General features: G+C 37.2%; 1 protein-coding gene across 1 annotated transcript in view; it reads right to left on the bottom strand.

Moving 5' to 3' along the window:
• LOC107188141 (rho guanine nucleotide exchange factor 11) overlaps positions 1 to 27590 on the bottom strand; it is a 64246-nt gene that overhangs the window by 26971 nt on the left and 9685 nt on the right. The window contains 14 exon segments of the mRNA XM_015576391.1: positions 10046 to 10102; positions 10196 to 10375; positions 10511 to 10800; positions 10891 to 11084; positions 11152 to 11244; positions 11315 to 11413; positions 11506 to 11619; positions 11700 to 11789; positions 11869 to 12150; positions 12816 to 13064; positions 13706 to 13927; positions 14772 to 15001; positions 26634 to 26691; positions 26917 to 26966. Coding sequence (XP_015431877.1) covers positions 10046 to 10102; positions 10196 to 10375; positions 10511 to 10800; positions 10891 to 11084; positions 11152 to 11244; positions 11315 to 11413; positions 11506 to 11619; positions 11700 to 11789; positions 11869 to 12150; positions 12816 to 13064; positions 13706 to 13927; positions 14772 to 15001; positions 26634 to 26691; positions 26917 to 26966 — 2208 coding nt within the window.

Here is a 27590-nt window from a genome sequence, read left to right on the forward strand (position 1 = left end):
TCCAAACCAAATTTGAACCTCTTCAAGTACAAGACGGTCAAACAGTCGAAGTATGTTTGGAACATTTTTAATACTAGATGGTCAAACAGCCCAAACATATTTGGACCCTTTCAATTGTAAGATTCTCAAACAGGCCAAGTATGTTTGGACCTCTTGAAGTACAAGATATTCAAACAGTCCACGTATGTTTGAACCTCTTAGAGTATAGGATATTTAAACAATCCGAGTATGTTTGGACCTTTTAAATTACAAGACACTGAAAAACACTCCACACAAAATTCGGCCCTGGCAAAACGTCTAGACGCAGACCAAATGTTTCAAACAATTCGAACGTCGCTAAAGGTACGTTTTCACGTGACAGTAAAAGTCATAACAATTGTTTCCGTGATGTCAGAAAATTCAGTGTCACGACCGTAACGTGCACGATTTACTGTCACGTAAAAACGTGTACCTTAACAGACCTGACCGGCTCGAACGGTGCTTCAAAATGGCGGACGAAGCTCGGTTCGACTCGTCGCGGAATTTCCACGTGGACCAAAGGTGTCCCCTGCATAGTTTCCCGTCGCGGGACGCTCAAATGCCTGGATAAATATCCGACGGGAACTTTTCCAACCATCATCTAAAAATACCGCGTGTGATGAAAAAAAAAATGCCGGTGTTCTTGAACCCCCGTAACCAGCAGACAGATAGTTATAGATCGCGGGCAGGGGTAGGTATGCGGAGGGGGTGCAACGAAGGGAAGCAAGCCTCGAGTCTCATGTGTATTTTTAGCCGATGTAGGCGCGCGTGTCGCGGAGGCCGGAAACCGTTTTCTGGGCCCCTCCTTCCAGTTTTCTTCGTCGTCGTTGTTGTTGTCGTTGCCGTCTGCGCCGTGCGCGAGATCGCCTCTTATTTTCCTTCCCTCGTCCGATCCCTGACGCACGCGACTCACGGGGTAATGACGTCGATCATTCGTCAAACACGATCGACAAATGGAAACACGTGCGCCCCGACCGATCCTACGAATACTTCCGAAGGAAAGTTTTCAGCTTGCGACAACAACACGTGAACCAGCTGATTCGTAATTTGAAACGACCTCCAACGGGGGTGAAAGGTTGGTTTTACTATAGGGGATAGTTGTGGCACATATTCTCATGCAAGATCTTGTCAAGAGTTTTGTATTGTCACTATTTATATGTTTATGTAAACTCTGGTATATCTTGACGTATTATTGTGTATTTAAACTTTCTGTTTGTTCTCTAGATTTCTATATACTTGTGTATTGCACGAAAGGGCTCATAACCCATTTATAAATAAGCTTGCGACATCGCATGAACCAGCTGATTCGTAGTTTGAAACGACCTGAGGGGTGGGGGGATAGTTTGGTTTCACTATAGGGGATGGTTTAGCATTTCTTTTTGGCATAATGGGAACAACTTTTATAGTATAATTCGTATCTGGACCACACAAGCAGAGTGTATTTAATACAGTTTTCTTAAAAAAGTGACATTTTTACATGTTTCCCGTGTCAAATTTTTCACTCTTTCAAAAAAAAATTCCGATAGTGAACATTATTTTGTTCTGAACCGTTTAGTTTTTAATCTAATAGTATCAAAATTATATTAAGTCCGTATCTTCTTCAGAGTCAAACAGCTACCAATCGCAACGCGTAGCCGCGTTTTTCGTTAATATCTCGTTAACAAAGCCTCGGATAACAGTTTTGCTAAGGAAAAAGTTGTTTCACATCATCCCAGGAGCCCCTCATTTCCGGGAGTCGAATCTATTTTGAGACAACCTGTATATTGGGCGAATTCACACCTGTTACAATAAATTATTATTATTATTACTCAACGCGATCACATACGAGAGGGCACGTCACGACACACCGAGGGTTGTACTCACGTCGATTGGCCCTTTAATTTGTCTACATAGTCCCCCCTTGCGCGCACGATTTCCACGGAATTCGAATCTAATTCGGTCCACGCGCGCGCGCTTATTCGTCTGCTCGCGGCGCGCTTCCGTGCAAAATGTATATCGGCGTGTGTGGAACACACGGCCCTCGCCTACGGACTTCACGAAGAGGTGCACCTCGCCGCGACTTTTATAGGTGCGCGAATAATTTATGATACGCGTCTGGTAACGCGCGCCACCAAGAAATTTCCATTCAGCGGGACAGGGACTCGTTAAAACTTCGGCGGGATTTCTCGTTTTGAACTTCTGCGACGCGTGACCGGGCAAATTGGCGACCCTCGAATCAGAGATACGAAATTCGGTCCCCGATTTCGATTGGTGCCGCCATTTTTAGGAAAAGGTGTTATAAACAACTATAGGTGTTACTAAAAAACAGGTATAGCATGGTTTCAAGAGAGCTTTAACGTGATTATAGCAAATTTTTTGTCAACTCCTTTTTTTTTCACGATCTTTCAGGTCACCTTCAATTTTTTGCAAATATACCTATAATTTCTTTTACGCCTATCTATTAGAGGATTTCTAGACGAGAAAAGGTTAAAGAAATATTCTAACTGTAATATTACAAAGAGTATCGTATGCTACGCCTTGTACGCGCTCCGATGTTGAGCTCTCGCCTACTGTTTATAAACATTTCATTCTGTACATTGGAACACATCAAATGATATCTGCTGATCACGATTTGTTGTGCACTCTGTATACAACGTTTGCAAGCTTAAAAAATTAGACGTCATTTCGTGAACTGATTAAAGAGTCTCTAGGACGAACCTTCATAGCGCTCTCTTTCGCCGGAACTTTCGAACTAATTGGTAAAAAAGTTGAGCAAGTGACAGAAGTCAATCGTGAGGTATCAAGGGGGGCATACAAATGTAACAATTACTTTTTTGCTATTTTGCTATGTTTATAATGTAATATATAGAATTTGACCGTGCAATTAGAAAGAGGGTTGAATGCTGAATACCTACATATGTATCCCCCTTAAATAAAGACTCTCAGAACAAACCTGATTCTTCCACAACCCCAATGACTTCTCCTGTACCGGTGTCATCGGTCTTCTTGCTCGAAGAGTCGACGGCAGTGGTCTCGCCGCGTAACGCGCTGTCGTTTAAATTCTCACAACACGACGACACATTCAGATGATCCAGACCGACGATCAACGCTGTCTCGATGATGTCGCTCGGCTCGCGGGTTTTCCTCACCGCGGTGAACGTTTCCCATACTTTCCCGGCGATCGAGCACTTGCTCGTGTGAGTGACCACCGTCCTCTGCTTGATCGCCGTCTTCAACTTTGTTTTCTTCGCGACTTTGTCTTTGCTAACCTTCTCGAGTACCACCGTCGAACCTAATCCGACCGATATACAGGGTGTAACAGAAGTGTTGTAGGTCCTTGAAATGGGTCGCTCCGTGAGGTGATTTGGAACAAGTTTTTTCCTTAGCAAGAATGTTATCCGAGGCTTTGTTAACGAGATATTAACGGAAAAACTCCAACCAATCAGAGCACGAGTCTGCCAGTCAAGAGCTCTGATTGGTTGGGATTTTTCTGTTAATATCTCGTTAACAAAGCCTCGAGTGACATTTTTAATAAGGATGAACTTGGTCAAAATCACCTCACGAGTGACCCATTTCAAGGATTTACACTATCTTTGTTATGCCCTGCATACACCATCTTTTCTAGCCGATCCAACGATCCCAATGTGTCCACTTGGAACACGCGAAGAATCTTCCCCGTTCGCGACATTGAAATTGGGATTTCTAATTGTTGTTGCTGATTACGAGCAAAAGTAATTCCAAAAAGTTTAATTCCTGATTCGATTTTTTTCACTTGAGCGTGTTTCGCCTGCCTGGTAACAGGTAAAAACACTACCACCAAAGGACCTCTAATCTCAAGATCAACGACTTTTTACTCGTCGAAAAAGAAAAAAGAAATTCGTTCACGTCGCGAATTCATTAGCAAAAGGAAAGACGAATTAACTCGCCCTCGTCGGTTAAAAGGGAAAAAAATCCTACCACCGAAGACCTCTATTCCCAAGATCAACGATTTTTCAATCATCGAAAAAAACCAACACACACAACTTATGCAGAGTAGCTACATATGAATAAAAGAATAAATTCAATCGCGTTACAAATCAATTAGCAAACAAAGCCTTCCCAGGTTGAAAGGGCAAAACCAATACACCGCGTGGCAAAAGTATAAAACGACCTTACAATTTTCAATCCTCGTGTATCGTGGTTAAAATAAAAACAAACCACTTTCTTTTTTTACAGAATATAACCTATTCTCTTCTGAAAAAACGATTCAGACACATACTTTGTCGGTTCTTATTTCAACCATAACACACAAAAATTGCAAATTTCAGAGTGATTTTATAATTACGCCACGCAGTGTACATACACCACAGAAGACCTCTAATCCCGAAACTACCGAACTTTCACTTACTGAGAGAAAAAAACCAACACACAACTCACACATCAGTCAAATACGAACGAAGAACACATTTATTCCCGCGTCGCGAATTAATCAGCAAAAAAACCCAACGAATCTTCCGATAAATAGAATAAAAAATATTTATTCCGGGGAGGATGCGTCGCTCCAAGTGGACTATCTAAGTTTATTTCGCGGCGAACTTTTTACCGTCACCCTTCAGCTTCCGATTGAATCTGTTCCTGCACCTCTCCGACGACAACCTGAACCCGGCGAAGCCGGAGATCAACGGCGAGGTGTTGGGGGTCGTCGGGTAAGGGTTGCAGTCCGGTTCCCCCTCCAAGGGGTCGCGCAACTGTTGCACCTCGACCATGTGGCACACCCTTCGTGTTTTCCGTGACCACCAATAAAATATATATATAATATATACTATGTATACATATATGTGTATATAACCGGAGGGATAATATTATTCCGTGGGTACTCGCGGCGACAAGCGGGCCAGCACTAATTTCCCTCGAACCGCCGCCGTCGTACGCTCCTTTTCCGCGGAGACTGCCGGTCGGTTTCCGGTCAGACCCCACCAGACACACCGTTTCCTCCCCCCCGCTGCTCGTTTTACACAACCACGAGTGTTTATGTACGTGTGTCTCTCTAGGACAGTGCGCCTTGGGATATACAGGGTGCGCGTGATCCCCCCCCCCCGAACTACGAGACCCTTCCGGGCCAACCCCCTTAAGGTGGTAGTTAGTTTTAAATATGCGAAGCAAAAAAGTATTTCGCCATGTTGTAATTGACTAAAGGCACTTCCCAGTGAAGCCGTGCGGAAAATAGGTGATTCTTTTTATGATTTTTTCTAGAAAAAAGTATAGAATGTAAAGTAATGGAAGATTTTGTACTCTATTGTACTACAAACTATAAACTAAAAAAATTGTTTTTATGTAACTTTTATACACTTCTATCTTTGTTACGCATCGCATGTTGCATGGCTGTAAACATCAAAGTCATGATCAACATCAACAGAAAAGATCATTTAAAACGAAACAGATTGTTTAATCTTACATGAATGGCTATGTATAGCCTAAACCCTTGACATTGTTAAAAAAGAAGAAAACAATTGGACGATGATTGCCATATGTTTAAACAAATGGGTTTCTTTTGCACAAGTGTCCGTAAAAAAAAATTGAGTGTTTAAAAATTCATAATGGTGGTTAGGTCGAGAACGAGTGTAAGCCGCTTTAGAGGACAAGATTCGGGGACGATCTTCGGGGTTTCAAGGTATTGATGTAGACGAAGTCAGGTCTTGAAGGGGGGATCCCCGAGGTTCTGCCTTCCTTACGACCCTGACACAGGCCAATCCCTGGCACGACTTCAATTTTCGGTCGCTTATCGATTGCTTAGGTGGGAGAGGTGACGATAAGCGGTGTGGGCTGGTGTGTGCATGCAATCTGTCGTTCTTTTTGCGGGGTAAACTTCCCCTCTCTCTCACAAAGTGATTGGCTCCTGGCTTAACACGTTGACTGCCACAATCTTTTACTGTTAAGTCGATATCGAAACAATGAATTTACGTAAGTTTTTCGCTGTTGTGAATATAAATATCTATTTGTTTAATTGTACATACACTCCTTGTTTGGATCATTGTACTATTATTATACAGTAGAGCCTTCCGTACCCGAACGCCCTAATCTTCGAACCTTCCATTATTCGAACCGTCCAATACCTGAACCTTCTACTAATCGAACCTTCCAATATCCGAACCTTTTACTAATCGAACGTTCCAATATCCGAACCTTCTACTAATCGAACGTTCCAATATCCGAACGTTTTACTACCAAAAAGTTCTACTATCCGAACGTTTTACTATTTAAAAGTTCTACTATCTGAACGTTCTGTTATCCACATAGCGTGTCTCCTACGAATAGATGTCTTCTCCTGTTGTAAATATACCGGGTATGAAAACCGTAATAGTGCTTACATACAATGGATACTTCTGTCTGTTCGATCGAATTCTACGTGATTAGTTATATTGAAAAAATTCTGTAACATAGTAGCCATAAAAAGATATGGGAACCGTAAATACTGGAACGAACTGTCGATTTGTTTTATCTCTATTTAAATAAATGAAGTTTAGCGTCCAAAAACTGATTGTTCTGCTATTCGAGAATTCCTTTATCCGAACACTGATGTCTTCCTATTAGTTCAGACATGGAAGGCCCTACTGTAATTACATTTACACAATTGTAAATGTTATCGTTTAAAAGTTAAATGCTTTTTCATACGATTTAATGATGCTGGTCGCCGATGACCACAGCGGGCAGTCGACGTGTTAACGATACTTGTCTGGTTCTCTGTACTACATACAGCTATAGTCCACAAGTTTGAAAATTCGTATTTGTTTTAGTTAAACAAATAATCCTTTGTTAATATGTTGAAAGTAACCGCTTGTAAAGAAAAAGTGTATCGCATATTTTTACCGGTTTGCAGAAAAAACTTTCTTTTTCTAACCACATTTCTCAAAAATTCTTTGTTTTTTTTTCGAGTTTTGCTTAGTCTGTTGTTCTGTTATTTATGCATCGAAGTATGTAATAATAATTTCGATAGGAGCTTTTCAAAGGCTTTGTGATAGTTGTCTGCAGACTACGAGGAACGTTTGACCCTCGTGCCACCAGTCAGATTTATTCGGGACGAAGCAGAGATGATTCTTTCGTATTTGAAAAGTTTATAAATAAATTTAGTACAAATAGTCTATACGCTATGTCTGTCGAGAATTTATAGCATGCTTTGTTCTTGAAATAACCGAAACTTTTTTGCATTCATGTGCTTAACATATTGCAAATATTACGTAATACGTTATCTTTAGGGTGGCCACATTCACAAATGCAAATACTTTTTATTGAAAACTATTCAGAAGCTGACAAAGATAACAGTATCATTTAAAACAGGAAAATCAGAATTTAAAAAGAACAATGCTCACTATTTTAGTACATTTACGTCCAGGTATAGATCGATGAAAATATATTTCTCCAATTTGATTTTAATTTTGGCACAATAGAGTTTACCCGTTGGGGAAGTACACCAAGATGACAGAAAAATTAATTTTGTTCTCCAAAATTAAACAAAAACTGGAATTTCTTTAAAGTCAATGTAAACACTACAAATTATATACTTCTGTAACAGTCTGCATAATTTTGTAGAGAATAGCAGTGAAATTGAAGTGAAATATAACAGTCTCCTCATCAGATGACTTCAGTTTTATCTTAGAGTTGTGCAAAAAGTGGTTCATTATTGAATGACCCAGCCTTACTTGTATAAAAAATTAACGTTCCTTCGTAAAATATTCTTTCATAAATATGGAACAAATTTCATAATAAATATGGAAAAAATTTAACCGGTGAGAAACTATTGTCACATCCTGTATACGAGCAAAAATCTGCGTCACCGAGCCTCTGGGCTTGTTCTCTCGCGGTTTTCTCCTCTCCTCTCTTCTCTTCCTTCCTTCCTTCCTCCCCACCGTATTCGGTAGGAAAGTGTAGCACACAACTAACACAAAACGTTTTGCGAAACTTTCTTATCGCGAGGCCCGATTATTATAACAGCACAGCTCGATAAGGACCACCCACACTCTCTTCTGGCATCGTGCACGGACAATCGATTACGTATCTCAATATTTCTATTACTTTTTTTCTTGAATTTTCGAAATAAACTACTACAGACCTCAGAACAGAAAAAACCTACGGTATATCCCAGGATTTTCCTCTTAAACCTTGTTAATGTATTCTATGAATAAAACGTTTTAAAAATGTGTCCTTCAAAAGTTTACGAAAAATCCCGTCGAGAAACTATGAATGTTTCTAGAATAGAAAATGAAAACATTCATGGACTGGTTAGAAAGAGTTAATATTTCCCCTACGGTAATGATCTCACATTAACGAGAACAGCCAACATTTCGAAATGGCGTACTAACGATATATAAGGTTCATTCTTACTTTGTATCACACCAAGACCAAGTCCAGTTATCTTTTCTTTCGTATTTCTTATTCTTGTCACAACTCTTTCTCCTTGCCATATTACTCTTTTCTCCCTTATTTCTACTCGTAAAACGTACTGACAAAGTTCAGCCGGAAAACTCTGGACTAACCGGGTACAGTTAATGATAACTACGACATTAGAACTACCCTCCCCTTGTCGGAACTGTTCTTCCTGTTATTATTATTTTCCGTATACAAGTTCAGAAATCTATGCGTTCCCGAGCAAGAGCTTTATCGTGGTGGCGCATTATCAGCCTCAAAAAACCAGAGAAAAGGATGTCGATACAGAGAACGCTTATTCAACACCGCGACAAATAGATTCACTTGTTGCGAACGCGCCGTGGTGAAGGTACGCGCGAAACCTTGAACGATTTCTCCGCCGCCACCGTGCACACTTCAAAATGTATTTCCACTGGGACAATAAATTTCACCGTTAACTCGTGACAGAACACAGCCGCCTGCCAATCAGACTGAAAACTCTTCAGCAATGGCTTACGTGACCCACGTTCGACAAGCAAACGCCTCCCGAAGACAGTATGCTTCGCGATAGCGGATAACGCGCTAGTAAAGAGGAAAAATAAAGTTATGTCTGAGCTGCATTCGCGCGGCTCAGCGGTCGTTGTGTGAGTGCCAGCTTTTACGACAATGCAACTTATAGCTGAACACTACGGACTTGGCAATAATGCTGATGTAATTAAAGGAGTGCATTTTAACGGGACATTGAGACTCCCTTAACTAGTTATGAATCAGGATGTTCTAGTATGAGTCTGATGACTACCGTTTGTAATTTTACATTTTCAAATTGCTTGAGATTATGCTTTTTTAAGGTAATATAGTTTGCATTAGAATAAAAGTGAAAGTATTCGTTTTGTTCGCTTTGGGTTCGTATATTTCTCAGTATCACATTTTTTTTATCTGCTGCGACAGCCTCGAGGAAACCTCTTTAAATCCCAGGAGATAATACTAAAATCGTACTGAACGCCGTAAACGGGGTTTGCATTTAACTCTGACCGTAATTGACGGAGTTATCTCGCTGTAAAAACAGCGAACCGATTAACGTGGATGAATGTATTCTTATCTTGAATAAAAAAAAACACGAAAGGAAAGTGTACATTCGATAAGCACAGTTTTGTATATCTTGAATGAAAAGTGTCAAGATCTTATTCTTTCTCTGTGTGCAGGAAGAATTTGTTTCGAAGGAAAAGAACTCTCCCATTTACAGAAATAAAATGAACTGATTAGACGATTAGTACTATGTATCGCGAAAATTTGCAATAAGAATAAAAAAAACAGTTACGTCAATAATTAAAGCACTTACTGCTGACATTAAATGTTATTTTCGCAATAATGTTATCTGTATAATAGGAAATGTTTATTCTAAATATTATCCTCAGTCAGGGACTTCAACCGGTATGATTTTGATACCGGTATTATGCCATCAAAGCTATACCGAAACCGATATATTACCGAAAACCGAAATAAATACCGGTATTTTTTCAGTTTCTATAAGGGTAGGACTTATATAGGGTTATATAGGGCGAAGGTTCAATCGAAAATACCGATATAATACCGGTATTTTACGTGTCGGCAGAAATCCCTGCCCTTAGTCTCGTATGATCAAATGATTTAGTACAAGCAAAAGACTCACCATTTTCTCCATCTGTCAGTGCACCAGTATCCTCTTCACTCTTTTTGATCTTGTCGACTGTAATAACGAAAAATTGTGTTAAAAAAAAAACAATTTTCAATTAATTGTATTCGATTTCGGATGTATATTCCAATGACACATATTATTTACCATGCAGCATATGATTTTGAGAATGATGGTGATGATGCGATGATGGCGGTTTCCTCTCTGGCCTAATACGTTCCATCAATTTGCTTATACGATCGTTGGCTCTTTCCTTCCTAACTAGTGGCCCTGGACAATTTTCTTCTACTACACGAACACACTGGCGATGCACGCTCAAAGAACAATCTGGAATAGAAAGTATATGTTGTCACTGAAATGGTAATTTTTAATTTTCACAATTAATTACAATAAACATGTAAAAGATTTCAATGAAAAGATTAGTAGAAACTTGATGAACAATTACGTATAAATATTACATACCGCTACATAAATATCCTTGAGGCCCAATTCCGCCAATGATAAGTTGACAATGATTACAATAGGTAATGGTAAAGTACTGATGAGCTATAAAATGATGCCCCCTGATTGTCATTTTTCTTGTCTTTCCCGTGAGCAAACGCGCCTTGATATTCGACTTATCCTTTGCAACGAAGGTAGGCACTCGATCCAGAGCGACTGTTCGGACTTGGAAAATTTTTGTCAATATTGTTGCCAGACCAGCTGCGGTTGTGAACTGTCGTAAATCTACATGCTCCTTCTCTATATCGTCTCTGAAACATTATATAAATAACGGATAACGTAACATCAAAAACACCAGTACGATACACAATTCTTAAATAAATTTAAATTAATAAACTTACAGATAAGGCTCCATCTTAGGTAATAGGTATGTTTCTATGATTTTTGTCTCCCGTGTCTTGTCGGATGCACTTTCATCCAATTGAGCATCACTTGGACCAAACAACGTGCCCAATCCTGCAGTTCTTTTCTGTTGAAAATCTGCAAGTTGTTCGTTTAGTTCTTCTTTCGCGCGTGTCCGTGCTTTCCAGAAGATCTGTCAGAGAAAATAACATTTTATACAATTACAGTAAGTACTTATTATACGTTATATATGTATATACCTTTCGTAGGATCTCTTCTTTATCAAATTCTTTTAAAAGAACATCGTCTATTTCGTGTGCTACATTTTCGTCTACATTATGCAGACGGAGAGGCTAAAGAAAAAAGTTTCTAATCAGTACACGTTGGTTAGATCTTTAAACGAATTATTTTTCAATTACTTACTGCACCAGGTACTAAAAAACTAGAATGAATTTCATATGCCCATTTCCTCATCTCCTTCGCGTTGCCTTCTTTGTACAGATCCGTTACTAAATAGAACAACTGCAACAATATGAATAATTTTTTAAGATGAAGTTCAATATTAATATCCGATTAAATATATTACCTGTCTACCTCAATAACGGAGTACTCACCAGACTGGAGGGATCACTATTCGATAAAACATAATTAATAAATACAGCAAGGTGTGCGTGATGCCCCCATAATCTCGATAAAGACTTAAATGGACCGTGATCTTCCAGCTGCCCCTGGATAAAATTTAGTTGGCATTACATTATAATTATGCACTATCCGATTAAAAACGAAAATATAATTCGCAGCAACTTACAACTTCTTGGTCACTCATATCATCGTCTTCCATTGACATGATCGGCTGTTGTAATGTTGGTAACCCAGGAATGCTTTCATTTAAAATTGTCTGGAAAAGAAGAGCATTCAAAGAGTCTGATAATTTAAAAAAAAAAGTTTTTAAAACTCAACACCTAAATAAAACTTACATCGTTCATAGTAGAACTGGAGGTATCATTCCCTGGACTAATAACGGGATATGGAGGAGGTGGAGTTCCTGGAGGAGTGATATGAGGTACTTCGTCTACATCAATGTCACTATGCCTCACATGCCTTGGAGGAGAAAGATCGTTCATTGACTCTGACGCTATTAAACGTCTACTAGCTTCCGACGGCGAAATTGTTGTAGTTCCTAATTGTTCTGGGCTGGATTTTGTTCGTTGGTGCTTATTGAGTGAATTCGAGGATCCCAGATTTGCTCCCTGCGAAAGCTACAATAAAGATTGAATACAATAACCAAAATATTATCGTACGACAATAAGATGAGCATAGAAACAAAGTGATGGAATGCAAATACATAATGCAAAATTGTAAGAACATACACAATATGCACATACCCATTAAATACTACAATTATAAAATTAACTGAATTGAAAGATATGTATAACAAACAAATCACTAAAACGTATATACATATGTATATGTTTATGTACACATAACATGTTATATATACATAGACGTAGAAAAACATAAAATTTTAATAAACCGCTAAAACTATACATCGATGCAATTTTACATTCACACTCAAGAAAACATGACTCAATAGACTTTCATACTATTCAAGCAAGAAAAACATCAATGAACAATGAACGTAGTTTTCTTTATATATAATATACTTAATTTGCACATGAATGTTTCTTCTAATGAGTACTTAAATATTATGTGACATGATTACAATCAAATGTGTTCAACGTAAAATAATGCTCGACGGAATCACTTGGAAAACGTATAAATATAAAACTATGCGATTGTTCAATGACTAATACTAAATATGAGTTAATTGTAGAAATGTATACACTATTATGTGACAATATTTCTGTTTACCATGCGTTTGTATACATTACTTATTTAATGACTTAGTGATTAAACTACTTACAGAGTTAGGTATGCCATGACTGGTGGTTGAGGGCGTTAAATGAGTCAACAGATGACGTTCCAGCTCCAATTGGGCTACGTTGTGTGTATTTGTAGTAGGAGGAGGTCTAGGAGGCAACGGTGGCGGAGACAGGCTTTGCATGGACAAGGATTTACGAGACGGTAGAGGCGGTGGTACATCACCACCGCTACTACTCAAGGGTGGATAATATCCCGGGGAACACGAGGTGTTTGTTACCAACGAGCAAAGCTGTAAGACACAACAAAAGCTGGTTAGATAAAGTTAGCAAAAGCTTGAGTACATCCCTACGTGACTGAACTCGAAAATTTCAATATACAGTGCAAGCACACCTTATGTAAACAACAACAACAACAACAAAATTACACTTGTACAGCGTAAAAAGGTACATATACAAAAGCAACATAGGATCTATCGTTTCTTGCTGTTTACCATCAAACACTATTAGCTATCAAAATACCGATGGGAGAGAAAACAAAAAAAGAATTAATTACTACGAAAATCAGTAATAAAATACTATAACAATACTTTCATCGTTATGCCTTCTATTGGAAAGAAAATAAACACCTTAATAAACATCATGCCGAGCAAGTGTTTGGTACATTGAACAGCATCAACTCGAACTGTCAAACACTGACGTGAAAGCAAGGCAAGAATAGATGTTAATGAGAAAAGCATTAAAACGACATCATATTTTAATGAATAAGATAATGTGTCTCGTATTATATTTATGTTATATGTATGTATATACATGAATGTCCAGATTACTAGTAATAAAACTTGTGCACTACATTAGTGGAACGAATAGAAATCTAAAAATAAAAACTATTCGAAGAATGGATGAAGCACACTATAAGGAGGAAAGATCGTACCTGTTCGTGAGTGGTGATGGCAGTCAGTTGCTCCTGCAACGTTCGTACTCTCCTTTCGGCACCGGCCAATTCCGCTTGTAGTCCTATAGCGTTGACATTACCGCTACCGCTACCAGCTTTTGCCAGTTCACTACGAAGCTTGTCAACGTAACTTTGCTCCTTCTCCAACATAAGCTGGAATGTATGAACGCGCTGTGTTTCCAGCTGCCGTTTTTTCTCGTGCTGAAAAGTGTAAAAAATATATATATATTAGTATAATTATCGTTTGAAGAAACGAAACGTAATGTTCAGTGAAACATAATAGAAATAATAGTCTGTTAAAAACATTCAACGCTTGATTAGATAACAAGAGAGGTGTAAAGTACATGTAACTGCAGCAGGTTTATATGATGTAAGAAGAATGCGTACGAATCAAGTCTTCGTAACAAGTATATTTCTTTGACCTTACATTCAACAATTCAATGAAAATGTCGATTTGACAATCGAAATGTATCTTGCAACAGAAAGAACTTTATTTTCATAAGCAAAAATAATGTCCACGCAATAATATTGTAGTAAAAAAGAAGCAATATAAAATTAACAAAAATCTCATTAATCTCTTTAGAGTGACATCAAATTTGCTTGATTAAAAGTCAGTAATGAAAGTTACTGTATCTTTGCAAGAAACGGAAAAAGAGTTTACTTAAAATTCAATGTCAAGTTTGCATGAAAACAAAAACACTCCGTGGCATAACTACAAAACCACCCTAAAGTTTTCTGTGCTGAACCTCATTCAAAAATCAACGATACACCTGGGGACCTGCTTAGCAGTGCCAAGGAACCATCGAGCACTCATCGAAAATTTACTGTAGTATCAAACTGTTCTTTTAGATGTCACTGGTATAGATAACTTCACTTGTGATTATACAAGACCTATATGTGCCCTCTACAATGCCCCAAAAGCGGACATTCGATTGAAAGGGCTCCGGTAACTACAGTTCCCATACGGCCACGAGATTCGCCCATATTGGGAACTACAGTTCCCATCCGTACCGAACGTGTTAAAGAAAACTACTTGACGACTCACGTCAACCGGTTGGGGTCCCGTGATCCGTGCGTTACACTGCGAGCCGGCCGGAGCGGTGGACGCCCTGTGCAGAGAAGTCGCCGGCTGGGAGGGTGATACCATTGTGGTGCCGGCTGACAGACTGACCGGCCGTTGATGCTGCCCGCCCGCCAGACCAACCTGTAGCCCCGTGCCCGTCGTCGTCGCGGCGACCGGCTTCTGCTGCACCGTCAGTACCACCTGCGTCGAAGCTGCAACAAGAGTTCAAGGACGATGATTAGTCACCTTTCGCATACCTACGCCGGTCCTTCCCCCGCGTTTGACCCTCCCCACCATTTTCTCATTCGAGAGCTCTGCTTGGGCGAACGAACAATCGTGTGTCCTCCTGGGGGGGAGGGGGCTTTTTTTGTTCCGAATGCGACACCAGACACGGGGATTTTCGACTCTCGATATTTACTCACTGAATGGATCGTGTCGTTGGATCATGTTTGGTGACCGTTGTTGCAGATAAACATACATACACTACCACCTGTTATTATTTTTCTCGCAGGTAACGCATAATTTCTTCTTTCTTTTTTTACCGGCGAATTATCAGCAGCGAAAATAAATTTAGCGAGAACGCGATCGCGAGAGAGAATTATACTGCAAGGGATTAATAACAATTCTATTTTTTTCTTTTCAACTCGACAAAATTCCATAAATTATAAAAAGGGGAATTATTAAATTAGGACGGCCAAAGGTTGTTATCTAATGGTACATTTTATGAAGTTCGATCGAGCTTAATAAAATTCTGATTTACGGAAACAAGATCCTTCCTTGATACCTATTCTGAAAGCTTCACCTCTAAAAATACACATTTGCACGGACATTCGTAGCCGAGTAATCGTGGACGGTATGAGCAACTTCTTTATGACTTTGCATGAATGGACGCTGTCGAACTGCAACAAAACGAACGCGTAAAATCATTTATTCGATCGACCGTGTACAATCTCCGTTGTTTTCGACATCTTTAACTTCATCGCGGCGGTGCAAAAGTGTATTTAGATCTCTCGTGATATTTTGTTGCCAGAAATTTACACGTGCATATTTGCACATTCATCGAGGCTTTTGCAATGGCCCAATTTTATCGTCGAATCGGGAGGAAATTTGTCGCGAGACGATTTTACTGAAAGTCAACAAACGAGTCCTGGTTTTTTTTTGGTCGGAGGTGCAGATCGAACACAGAATGTGTTAAAGAGTTACATCCTGCGCAGAGAGGTAATAAAAATCGAATTGTTCATTTTTACGTATGTGAGAAATTTCAAGTCCTGAAAATGGATTCTGTAAAGTTTTAATCGACACCTCGAAAAGTAATGTCCACTAACGAAGCAATGACAAGTACGAATTATATTTGAATTTTTGCTCAATTTCTAACACGGTTTCTTTCAATCTTCTAACAAAGTTGACATCATTTTCAACAAGTAGTGAACAGTTCTACCTGAAGTTTGCAAATTTGTCCTGAGAAACGTTATAGCATCTTTTGTGATCACTCCTTTAAGCACTCAACAAGAACGAATCCAATTTTCAATCTTCTAACAAAGTTGACATCATTTTCAAGTAGTGAACAGTTCTACCTGAAATTTGCAAATTTTTCCTGAGAAACGTTATAGCATCTTTTGTGATCACTCCTTTAAGCACTCAACAAGAACGAATCCAATAAAAAATTCCACGTGTACCGTTCAAAATGGTCGCAATTCAATACAAAAATGGAACTTCAAAATCATCAAGGATTCTTACAGATAACATATACTCAAAATCCATTCGATTTTTAGTCCACCCAAAAAGAACGAATTCAATAAAAATTCATTGTGAATTTTTTTAAACAAATTCCGTTCGTTTTCCTGCGGTCCTTGTCAGTCCCGAGGAGCCTCCGAACACTCATCGAGGATTTACTGCATTATTTCTTAAACGAGTAAATACCTAGGCAAATAGTTATTTCATCAAATAAACTGTTTAAACAGCAGGACGACAATTTTAGATACTGCTGCTTTTTACTATCTATCGTTACAATCAAATTTTGCCCAACTCCGACTCCCTCCTCTCGCACTGGACCCGTCCGATTGTGCCGAGCAGGACGGTGTCGACAGTTCGCGTGGCAGGAAAACACACGAGTAAGTAGTGCCACATGAAATGACCCGATAGAAGCGGCTGAAAATACCGGAGTACGGTTTCGCGCGAGCTTTCTTCCAGGCCTGCCTCAGGTCGTACGTGGTCCGCGTCTTCATATAGGCACAAATGAAAATAGACGCGTGTCGAAATGGATCGATTTTCCGACGATTCCGTTTTGTTGTCGCCGTCCTCGATCAAAAGGGGGTTGGTCCTGCACACGTGCACACGCGCGCGCACACACACACGCTCGTTCGAATCACAAGTTTTTTTTCTCTAGTGTGTGCAACGGGCGCGGTGTCGTCCGGGAAACTGCGTAAAACCGATCGTGGCTGCGAGCCGATCCGCCGCGCGGAGCAAAAGATGAGGAGACACACTCCGCCGAAATCTTCGACACATGAGCCACAGAGGCTCGCGGTCGTGTGACTGTAGTGCAACAATCCTGCGACCCCCTCCCCTGGTTCCACTAACCTAGCAATAAGGTCCTGGACATTTAAGAATAATAAGAAAATATATCGAAAATTTAATGGGAAACATCGATTGTATACTAAATAAAATTGTATAATTTAACACTAGAACTACCAACGATAAACGCATATCGTTTTCGATCGATCGGTAATTTTAAACTTTTGAAAATTTACTAATTTATAAATGAACTAGTTTCTTTAATGTCATATCGTAATAAAAGTTACAAAAGATTTGAGAAAATGTATTGTTATAACATTTTAATCGGCGTTGTAAGAATGTATTGACCAGTCATTTTGACTGGCTTGGTAGGTCTAGTGTTAACACTAGGTTTACGGACATTTCTTATACTCTTATTTCTACGGACAGGCGTCAAGGAAACTGCACATTGCCTTTAAAAAATAACTTATTTTTGTTAATACTCAATTTACGATAGCATCAAATTGTCGCGTATCCATAGAGATAGGCATACCATATCGAGAATTTATGAATGAACGTTCAATTATGAATGAACGAAAATTATCGTGTGTGGTCCAACGATATGAACGTATAACTGTTGTGGCTTATCGTACGGGACTGCTGTAATTGTATCCTTCAAAAATCTATTTTTGTTAAATTAAAAATTGCTAATTTCTAGGGTACAATTTGTTACTGCTGACGGTTGGTTGTTCATCACTGGTGTGGACAAACGTTTTCGATCACCGAAGAAAATAAACTTTGCGGTTATAGGTTATTTAATGAAGAACAAAGTTTCAGTTGCAGATAATACGACCCCATTGGTAATAAAAAAATCGATAATAAGAAAATCGATAACAAGAAAATGGAGAATAAGAAAATCGATAATGATACCATCGATAACAAGACAATCGATACTAAAATCAATAATAAAAACAATCGGTAATAAAAGAATTGGTAGTAAGAGAATCGATAGAAAGAGAATCGATAAGAAGAAAATGAATAATAAGAAAATTGAAAATAATCTCACATAATTCCTAATCAGTTCTCTTCCAATTTTGTACGTTTGATCCTGGCGATTCCACCGGGCGTCACTGCCCATGCCCGGAATTTAAATTACTTTACGTTCTCAATTAAGCATTTTATTGCATAATAAACAAAATGTTATTAAATTTCAAAGAAAAAAAATGCCACAGAGCATGTAGTTAAAGACATATTTTTTATTAAGCACCTTTCTCGAAGATTCTTTATATTCATTAAGAAACAATAGTCAGCTGAAAATAATATACATATACAAATGATTCTAAGAGTTTTCTTTTTTTTTTTTTAATGTTAGCACCGTATCTAAGAAAAAACTACTATTCGCGGGCAGACGAGGTAAACAACTTAAGGATTCAGGGTTCATTGCTAAAGGATCGAGATCCAATTTCTCGGAATTAATATTCGTATAAAACAGAAAGGGGAAGAACGTACGAATCCGGACCGAACGGTTCATCTCAATCGTCACTTTCCAATAACGGAGGCGTCGTTAACTTTTTATCTCGTTCTGCTAGAATTCCTTACGTTAACATGAGCGATCCTGCGAAAAAGAAAGAGAGAGAAGGAAAAACATATTCGAGACCTCGGACTTTGCGGAAAGCCCCGAACGAACCGATTGAGTCAGCTGTAAACGGCACTGAATTTAGCGGTCAGCTGCGAGCTCTACTCGTATATCTGCAGCCACCTTTCCTCGTAAAACTATATTTGTTTGAAGAAGCCTGCGGTTCCAACGTGATTAATCCCTGTTATAGGTATCCAGGATAGTCGACTCCCGAGTCTTCTATCGTCGCCCGAGTTCTGAACTGTACTAACTCGAATTTACCCCAAAAAAAATTTAATTAATCAATCTGCGTGCGTGTCATTGGTAAGAGGAACACAAATTCACCATAATACAGTGTTCCACTTAAAACAGGGCAAACTTAAATATCTTCTCTATCTGTGATCATGCGAGAAATATTTTTTACGTAATTTAAATGGTTTCCCGAGACGAATTAGATGGTGGAAAAAGTGGATAAGTGAATTTAACATTTTTAGAGTATATGTTTTATAAGTAAATTTAACATGTTTAGTGTTCAAGGTCATGAGAAAATTCCACCGAGAAAACAACAAATATTCTTTTAAGTTCTAATTTCGAAACTTTGAAAGTTTTTCTTTTTCTTAATGGTTGTAACTCTAAACAGTAACAACGATTAAAAATTTATGTTGATAATAAGATAAAATTTTGTTCAGTGTTGTAATAAATAGCTATTCAGTAGATATACAAATCATTTTCAATCACAGTTTTAGCGCATTATTTTTATCAGATCTTTGTAGAATAATGAGTTACTTGTCCATTAATCATGAGCTGTGGTCCCATACGTTTTTCCACTAGTATCTCCGAAAAGATCAAAACTATTTGCAGCCATTTAGTATTGCAATTCTTAATATTGTTGAAATTAATTTTTTTTTGTTTTTGACATTTTGAAAATTATCAAACATTCTAGTGCCAACTGAGTCGTTAATAGCCATATTTTAAGGGTTGGCGCGACTATGGACAAGTAAATTAAAAATCAAATAACTCGAAGATTGAAATTCTTGAGCCTTTTTTTCAAGGATGACTTCAGAGTAAGAAAATAATATCTCGAAATTTTCACGAGGAAAGCATGCCACGTCTTAAAATCATAGTATCTTCGAGTCGTGGGTATCGATTTTAAATATTCATGAGTCTAGCGAAATCTGGATGCGTACAAGAACTGCCGCGTTATGAAATGATTAAGTGGGACAGCTATCGTGCTTCAGAAAGTTATTAGATTTAGAAGCGCAAGAGCGTCTCCGAAGAGACGTGAAAGCACTTAAAATCCCCGTAACTCGACTCAACACCGCGTCCTCTACGAAAAGAAATCCCACAGAGAATTTCGTAACATCTGCTCAAAAACAAAGAGCGTTTTAATTAAAAAAAAAACACTCATACGAAAAGTAACATTAACGCTAGAACTACCAGCATTGAATGTATATTAAATAAAATTGTGTAATACAATAACATGTAGAATACATAAGACATAATCAAGCATAATGTACCACTAAATAAAGTCTCTAGTAAATTAAAAACCAACATAAATTCCATCAAAAATACCATTATAATTTGAGTAATGGTAAAATAGTAAATCTGTAATCCGTCATTTTCTCGGGTTTGGTAGTTCCAGTATTAAAATGACTAAAACAATAAAAAATGACTGACTCGTAAACTTATAAGAATTATGAAAACGTTAGAACAGTGTATTTTTATAAGATTATTCGCAACGTTTATTGCAATATACTGAGTGTTTCCGAAATCATAGTACAACCTAGTAAGGAGGTGATTCCTTGTGTCAAAATAAGTCGTAAATAATATGCTTTGTTTTCGAGATAATCTTTGAATATTTACTGAATACACGTGCGATTGAATAGAACTTGGCTAGCGCGTCTGTTCATTGCATTCCGTTTCTACTTACTACCATGACGAATGCACGCGTTTTGGATAAATCTCCAAGCTTCATTTCTCTCGAAAACAGTGCTCCATATATAAACAGATTTCTATTTAAATCCCAGTTCTATAAATAAATCTGTAAAAAAAATGGAATCTGCATAAACGTTCGTTGTCTAGTGATTCGCAGTCTAGTATTCTGTGGTTACAGTTTAAAAGTTGTTATTATTATCTTCTATCACTTTTTACGTAATACATTGTTTAAATGAATTCAGTATAAGCAAAATTAATTCCCCTTTTCTCTGAAAAGCTTACAAATAAAAGATTCAGATTCCACTTTTCATGTTGGAAAATGCTTTTCCTCCACCATTCGGTAACCAATCATAAGAATATAATCAGGCACAAAAATTACGAGTAATACACTCAGAAACAATATTTTTCTTACACAATACATTGTTCGAAGGAATTCAATCATTTTCAAGCTTTTCGCATCGTCGTATAAGCCCCCCCATTTACATAAAACGATAATTCGACTTCCCTTTTTCCGCGTCGTAACAGTCGAATGGCGAAGGGTCGGAACACGATTAAAAAATGTTACACAATTTTCTGGAATTGCGACGTTCAGAGCCGGGTCCCAGTCACCCATTGTGTTTCCCACCTGAACCGTTGGATAGAGGAAGACAGATTCTATGAACGGTCACCGCTATAAACTCGCATGCTTACATCACTGGTAACGTCGACGCAGAAACTTCGTTTCTGTCGGTGTGTCCAACGCATAAAACGCAATCTCTCTCTGAATGTTCTTCCTTTTTTCACCCCTCCCACGACATCACCTGCGTATAACTACACGTATATAAATTCGAAGTAATAAAAAAACAAATTAAACGTGGCAGGAAGTAGCTACAATGACTTTGGATCAATTTCAATTATTCAGATTATTATCTTTGTTTTTCATTGAAAGTTGAAAGCTGTAAAACGATTGTGGCACAGGTCATCAGCTATTGTGTACAATTTTAACTTCGAGTGCACATATCCTAAAAGTTCTTAGAAGTGCACATGGGGGACAAGTGATCTCAATTTATTTAAAACTCGAAATATCTCCTAAATTATGGATTTTTAGAAAAAACGGTGTAGAAACATGTTTTGAAGTTTAATATTTGTTCTTTCTGGTAGAATAATTGAGATCAATAAAAAAATAAGGTAAAGTAATAAGAAAGGAGTTTAAATCAGGATGTTTTCAAAGATCGTGGCTAGTAATAGTGTGCAGAATCACTTATTAAATTTTCTGACATCTGTTTTCGAACACCCAATGTATCGTTGGGGAGTTCGACACTGTTCCAGAATCTGGATATTCTCTATCAGTATGTTTATGGAATATTTTATGAAGATCATTCTTTATTTGTTATTTATATATCATTAATGTACCTCAATTTCCTATATTCTTTTAATTTTATGCAAACATTCACGCACACGCGAATGATAAACGAAAATATATTAGGTTGTCGCACATGAAATGATCGCTTTATTACCGGACACTCGATATTACATCGAACATTATACGAATTTTATTAGGCAAAGTAAGATTAAACAGACTCTATACACGTTTTTCATTGAAATACAAGTGTTACATTCATGTTATATTCATTGCATAATTATTATACCGAATCTGAAGGTGACTCATCAAAGACACGTTTAGCTGCCATCCTTCCACCGAATGTTGTCATCGCTAAATAGTATATTTTTTTAGCAGAAATTTGCATGTATCTTTGTAAAATTTATTTATGAATTTGGCTTGAATGTCTTTTTGTCTTGAATTTACCCAAGACTGATTCCCTAACTTAATTAACTTTACTGTTTCACATAATTGATTTTATCATTACGTTATATGGTACCTTAAAACGAGGTGAGTACCTACATCGTATAATTTTTGCAATAAAGAAATGGGCTACATGAATAATTTCCATTCATAACAGTAACGCCAAATAATCCTATCGTTAAATGACCCATTTTTTTTTGTGTGCAACGATCTAAAATTACAGTGTCACTGATTAAACTGCTTTGTTGCTTCATTAATATCGGTGAGTGTATATCGCCGAAATCGATTTTATATTTTCTCTACCTTTCATGTACCTACTTTTGGCACTCAGCTGTTATGTCGATTTATTGATAGGCGTGACTTACAAGGTATCGCACGCGATAGGAGGATTGTTATTTAACACTTTATCCGCGGGCATTTTACGCTTATCTTGTTCAATTCGAAACTAAAACGGTGAGTTTAATACACGGGACAGCTTTCTATAAAAGATCTTTATTGATATCGAACAATTTATATGATATCTATTGCTCATAACTAGACCGAAGATCTTTACAGAAATTACACATTAAAACACTAATTTATAAATATGAAAATTAGAAACTATCCGTTCCAGACGTGTTATTATAAATTCACAATTTCAAGCATCACTTAATAGAAATAAAAATATAGGAGTTTCTTTTCTGTACTAGACGTGTTAGAATTCTAAATTCACAATATCAAGCATCAACTTATAGAAATAAAAATTAGAAATTTATTTCTTGTACTGCACGTGTTATTATAAATTCACAATTTTCAGCACTAATTTGTGCAAGTAAAAATTAGAAATTTATTTCCTCTACTAGAGGTGTATCATATCAATGATAACATATAAATATTATTAAACTATATTAATGTCTATATTTTGAAGCGCTACGAACGCATAAACATCCACGGTCTAGTCATAAAAGTCCCTCCTTCCATTTTCCATAGATTTCCGTCATGTTTCTGGCAGGAGTTGAATGAAAATGAAATAAAACCCGCGATACACGTGTAGTTCACAATTTTCTTGTGAAATCAGACATCTGTGCGTGTAAGTAATCCAAGGAGACTTGTCTTACCTATTCAGATATATTGTTATCCACGATTACTCACGCACTGAGGTTTCTTTCGACGCTTCCGTTATTTAGGTTTCTTCCTTTTTCTGTTTTTGTTGCGCAATATTTACGGCGTATCGTGAATTAAATTGCTCCGTCTGTCGGGAACTGATGAAGCACGGTTAAGGGGTTCAATTTCGATAAAAGCGCTCTGGATGTTACCTACATAGACAGCTCGAACACGAGCTTTCACGCAGGACTGGCGAGAAAAACTGTCCGGAGAAAATATGAGATTTGATGTTCCCGTCTGGCCCGATCGATTTTTTCCAACTAGATGGTACCGATATGTTAAGAACGATATATGTACTATTTTTTCTACGATTCCATATGTATCTATACCCCCTGAACCCTTTAAGTGTTTTATATCATTTCGAAAACGTGCACTTGTGTGCTTAATTATTTGCAAGCTATGACGAGTATACTCGACGAAAGTAGAGTAAATGCATTTACTCTAATTAAAGTTGAAATAAATTCTAATGAAATGACAAAATTACTCTTGCGACTTGAGAACTATCTATTGTCAGAAAAAGTCACTATCTCATCGAACAACCCTCGTACATATACTGCTGTATATGTCTTTTTTACGAGTGATTTGTTTTTCTTTGTATGTTTTTTTTTCTCGTAAAAAAATACTGCAAAATGTGTTAAAATTAAGAATATATTTGTTGTTGTACCTAAATTTTACTTTAAATAACAAATGCAAATTGTTTCAGTCATTCGTCATGAACCAGTACGCTTAGAATCCGGCTAGGACTTATAAGTATTTACTACTTCTTGGAAGTTGTCTGAGATGCTGTAAAATTATGTCGACACTCAGAGACACCATATTTAGCTATTTGAATAAAAAAAATTCCAAAAAGTACAGAAAACCATATCTAAACAGTTTTCAAGTATGTGGAATAAAAATTGTTGTAAAAAAATAACGATAACATAATTCAGGCCTTAAAAGGTCAATTTTTACAAAATTCGCATGGTGTGCAGCAACAATTTACAAGTACTTTTATTATTACACAAAACTAAGGCGATGCAGTTTCATTCCAGGAATGTGTGATAGTTTATAAATTTCGTGTAGTCCCTCAGATGTCACGTAGCCGGTTAAGGGTTGATAAGAAATACCAGGTTTAGAAAGTATGTTAATCGAGAATAATATTTCAAATTGAAATAAGATACGTATAATATTAATTACTCGTTGAATCACCATGAACCGATCGAATCTTCTATGTTGTTACTCTATAAATAATTCTCGTAACACATTTCCAACGATCGCTGGCTCTCTTTCTGCTTATTTTTATGGAAATAAGGGTTAACGCCCTGCCACACGGTACATTAGTGTCCCCCCAGGCGATTAACAATCAACGACACATAAGAATAATTTACAAAGTCCGGGGTTGCCCCGAGAGTGAACTTGTTAGTTTCCTAACGGGGATACGTAGAAATGCGCAATCGATGGGAAAATCCTGTCACGGAAGAAAAAGTGTTTACTCGTTTTGGTACGCTTGCATAGTCGCGTGAGATATGGAATTCTTCGAAAAATAAAACCGAGGCGAAAATTTTACAACGATGCAGACGACAGATCAAACGATCTTTAGTTTCTTTTTTTATTTTTTTTTTTAACGAAATCGCGTCATTCTGATGAAATATGAGCATTTTGAAACTGACGTCGTGGTGATTTCAATGATAGACGGAACTGTAGCTTCAAACACGAGAATAATAGTAGGACGTTGAGAAATATGACGAAAATTATGTATTCAGTAATAAAATAGTTGCTTGTTGATAACTACGATAGACTCAACACTTTCAGCAGGTAACATAACCGGAGTCTCGCTTATTCCAAACAATATATGTAGTACCTAAATATTACGGATAAAGTAGCCAAAAACATTGAGATCAATTTCAGACAGCGAGTTCAGTGTGCTAGGCCTGCGTTCGGAGTGGATTAACTGAAAATTCATGTGAACTCGGATTGGAAAATTTTTTTGTTGTCCTTATGATTCTTACCATTATGATTTATAACTACAAGGCAGACCTTTATGTAAATTCAGATTTTTATTGATTAATTTATTGAGTTCAAATCAAGTTAGACATTTATTTTCTTTATTGAACGTGTTACTAGATCCAAGGAAAAGTAAAATTTATAATGATCCTTACTAAAATTTTACTGTATATGATATAAATGTATAAAATCCGGAGTTTAATCGTAAATTATTCAGTAACAAACGGTAAGAATTATTCGTGAATGCTATGCTAATAAATACACTAATCAAATCAATTAAAGATCAAAATGATGATTAGAAAGCTGTTTATAAAAACAAAACTAGGTCCATTATCAATTTATGAAACGTGCAATATTTCGTTTTGCTTGGTTGGGGCAAGTAAACCAATCGCAGTAATGCTCGTCTGTTTTAAACAGCATAATTTCTACGACCATTTTGCCTTTCATTTTTTATAAAAAATTTGTTTTCATTTTATACAGATCACACACTATATTTTTGATCAGATGGCAAAACGTGATATGTACAATTTTGCTCACTCTACAGTACAGCAATTTTAAAATTCACTTAACTGTGAAAAATTACATTTTTTTTAGTCTCATAGATTGCCATCTTAACTTTTTTTTTTGTAAAATCACACGACAGAGAGATGCCACGTTTTGCCAATTTCTGGATTCCATCTAAACATACACGAAAGAGCGCGTATTCAAAATTTTAACGAAAATTGGACCCTATCGCATTTTGCCATCCGATCACAGATATCATCTTATGTAAACACTTTACGTAATATCTATAAAGATTTCAACGTTAAAACGGTGTGTCTAAATACCTCAGAAGTAACAGAGAAAGGGGGCGAAAAAAGGGGTCATAGAAAAGAAAGAAAGTATGTAAACTTACACTTTATGAGCTGTACAACGTCCGTGTGCGTGGACTGCATCACATTCACGCCGTTAACCTGGAAATACCCGGTGATAGTTAGGAACCGTACAGATTGGTTGCAAAATAAAAATAATCGAAACAAATACGTCTAACAGATTGTTGATAATTTATATTTACAAAATTCCATGAATTTGTACATTCAAGTAATACGAATTGTAAAATTTATCGCTGCTAATATTACTTTAGAGGAAATTTTTTTCATTGCTACTCTGCGATAATAGTAAATTCGAAGTGAGCTCACCTTGATTATTTTGTCGCCCGCGTGAAGGCCAGCTCTCGCGGCTGCACCGCCTACAATGCATCACAATTTTTTGTCGTTAAAAATCAAGTCCAATGCTTACAGAAATAAATTACCGTAAAATTAATGATTTGCTAATCAATTATATGATCTGCACTATCTTCCACTATTCTCGATTATTTTTATTATTCCGACGAGACTCTCTGGTGATTTATTTCGCTCACGGTGTTTTATTTGTTTTCGACTATATTAGAAACATAACGTGGTCGTAAATGAATTTCCACGAAGAGAAATTACGTAGAAAACGTCTGTCTTCTTTCAAGCGTTTTATTAGATTAAAAATGAAATGGAAATACTCTTTACTTTTTGTGCCGTTTTTTGTGTCATTGCACGCGTTTTGTAAATGCAGAAACATCCGTAATTCGATTCATTGGAAACCTTTTAATAAGATGTTTCAATGCAAACGGTTACGTAACATGAAATAAATGATACAGTCACCTGTCCTATCATTTTCAATTTTCAATAATGAATTATATTTAATCCAGCGTAAAATAGAATGAACAGAAACTAAATAAGTAGGAACCCATCTTTTTGCGTTAACGTTGAATTCCACGAACTATATGTATATTCTTCTATGCTTATTTAAAGTAAGACTAAAGACGACATTACATATAAAA

Source organism: Dufourea novaeangliae, unplaced genomic scaffold (genome assembly GCF_001272555.1).
Source record: "Dufourea novaeangliae isolate 0120121106 unplaced genomic scaffold, ASM127255v1 scaffold115, whole genome shotgun sequence".
In the NCBI taxonomy this organism is placed as follows: Eukaryota; Metazoa; Arthropoda; class Insecta; order Hymenoptera; family Halictidae; genus Dufourea; species Dufourea novaeangliae.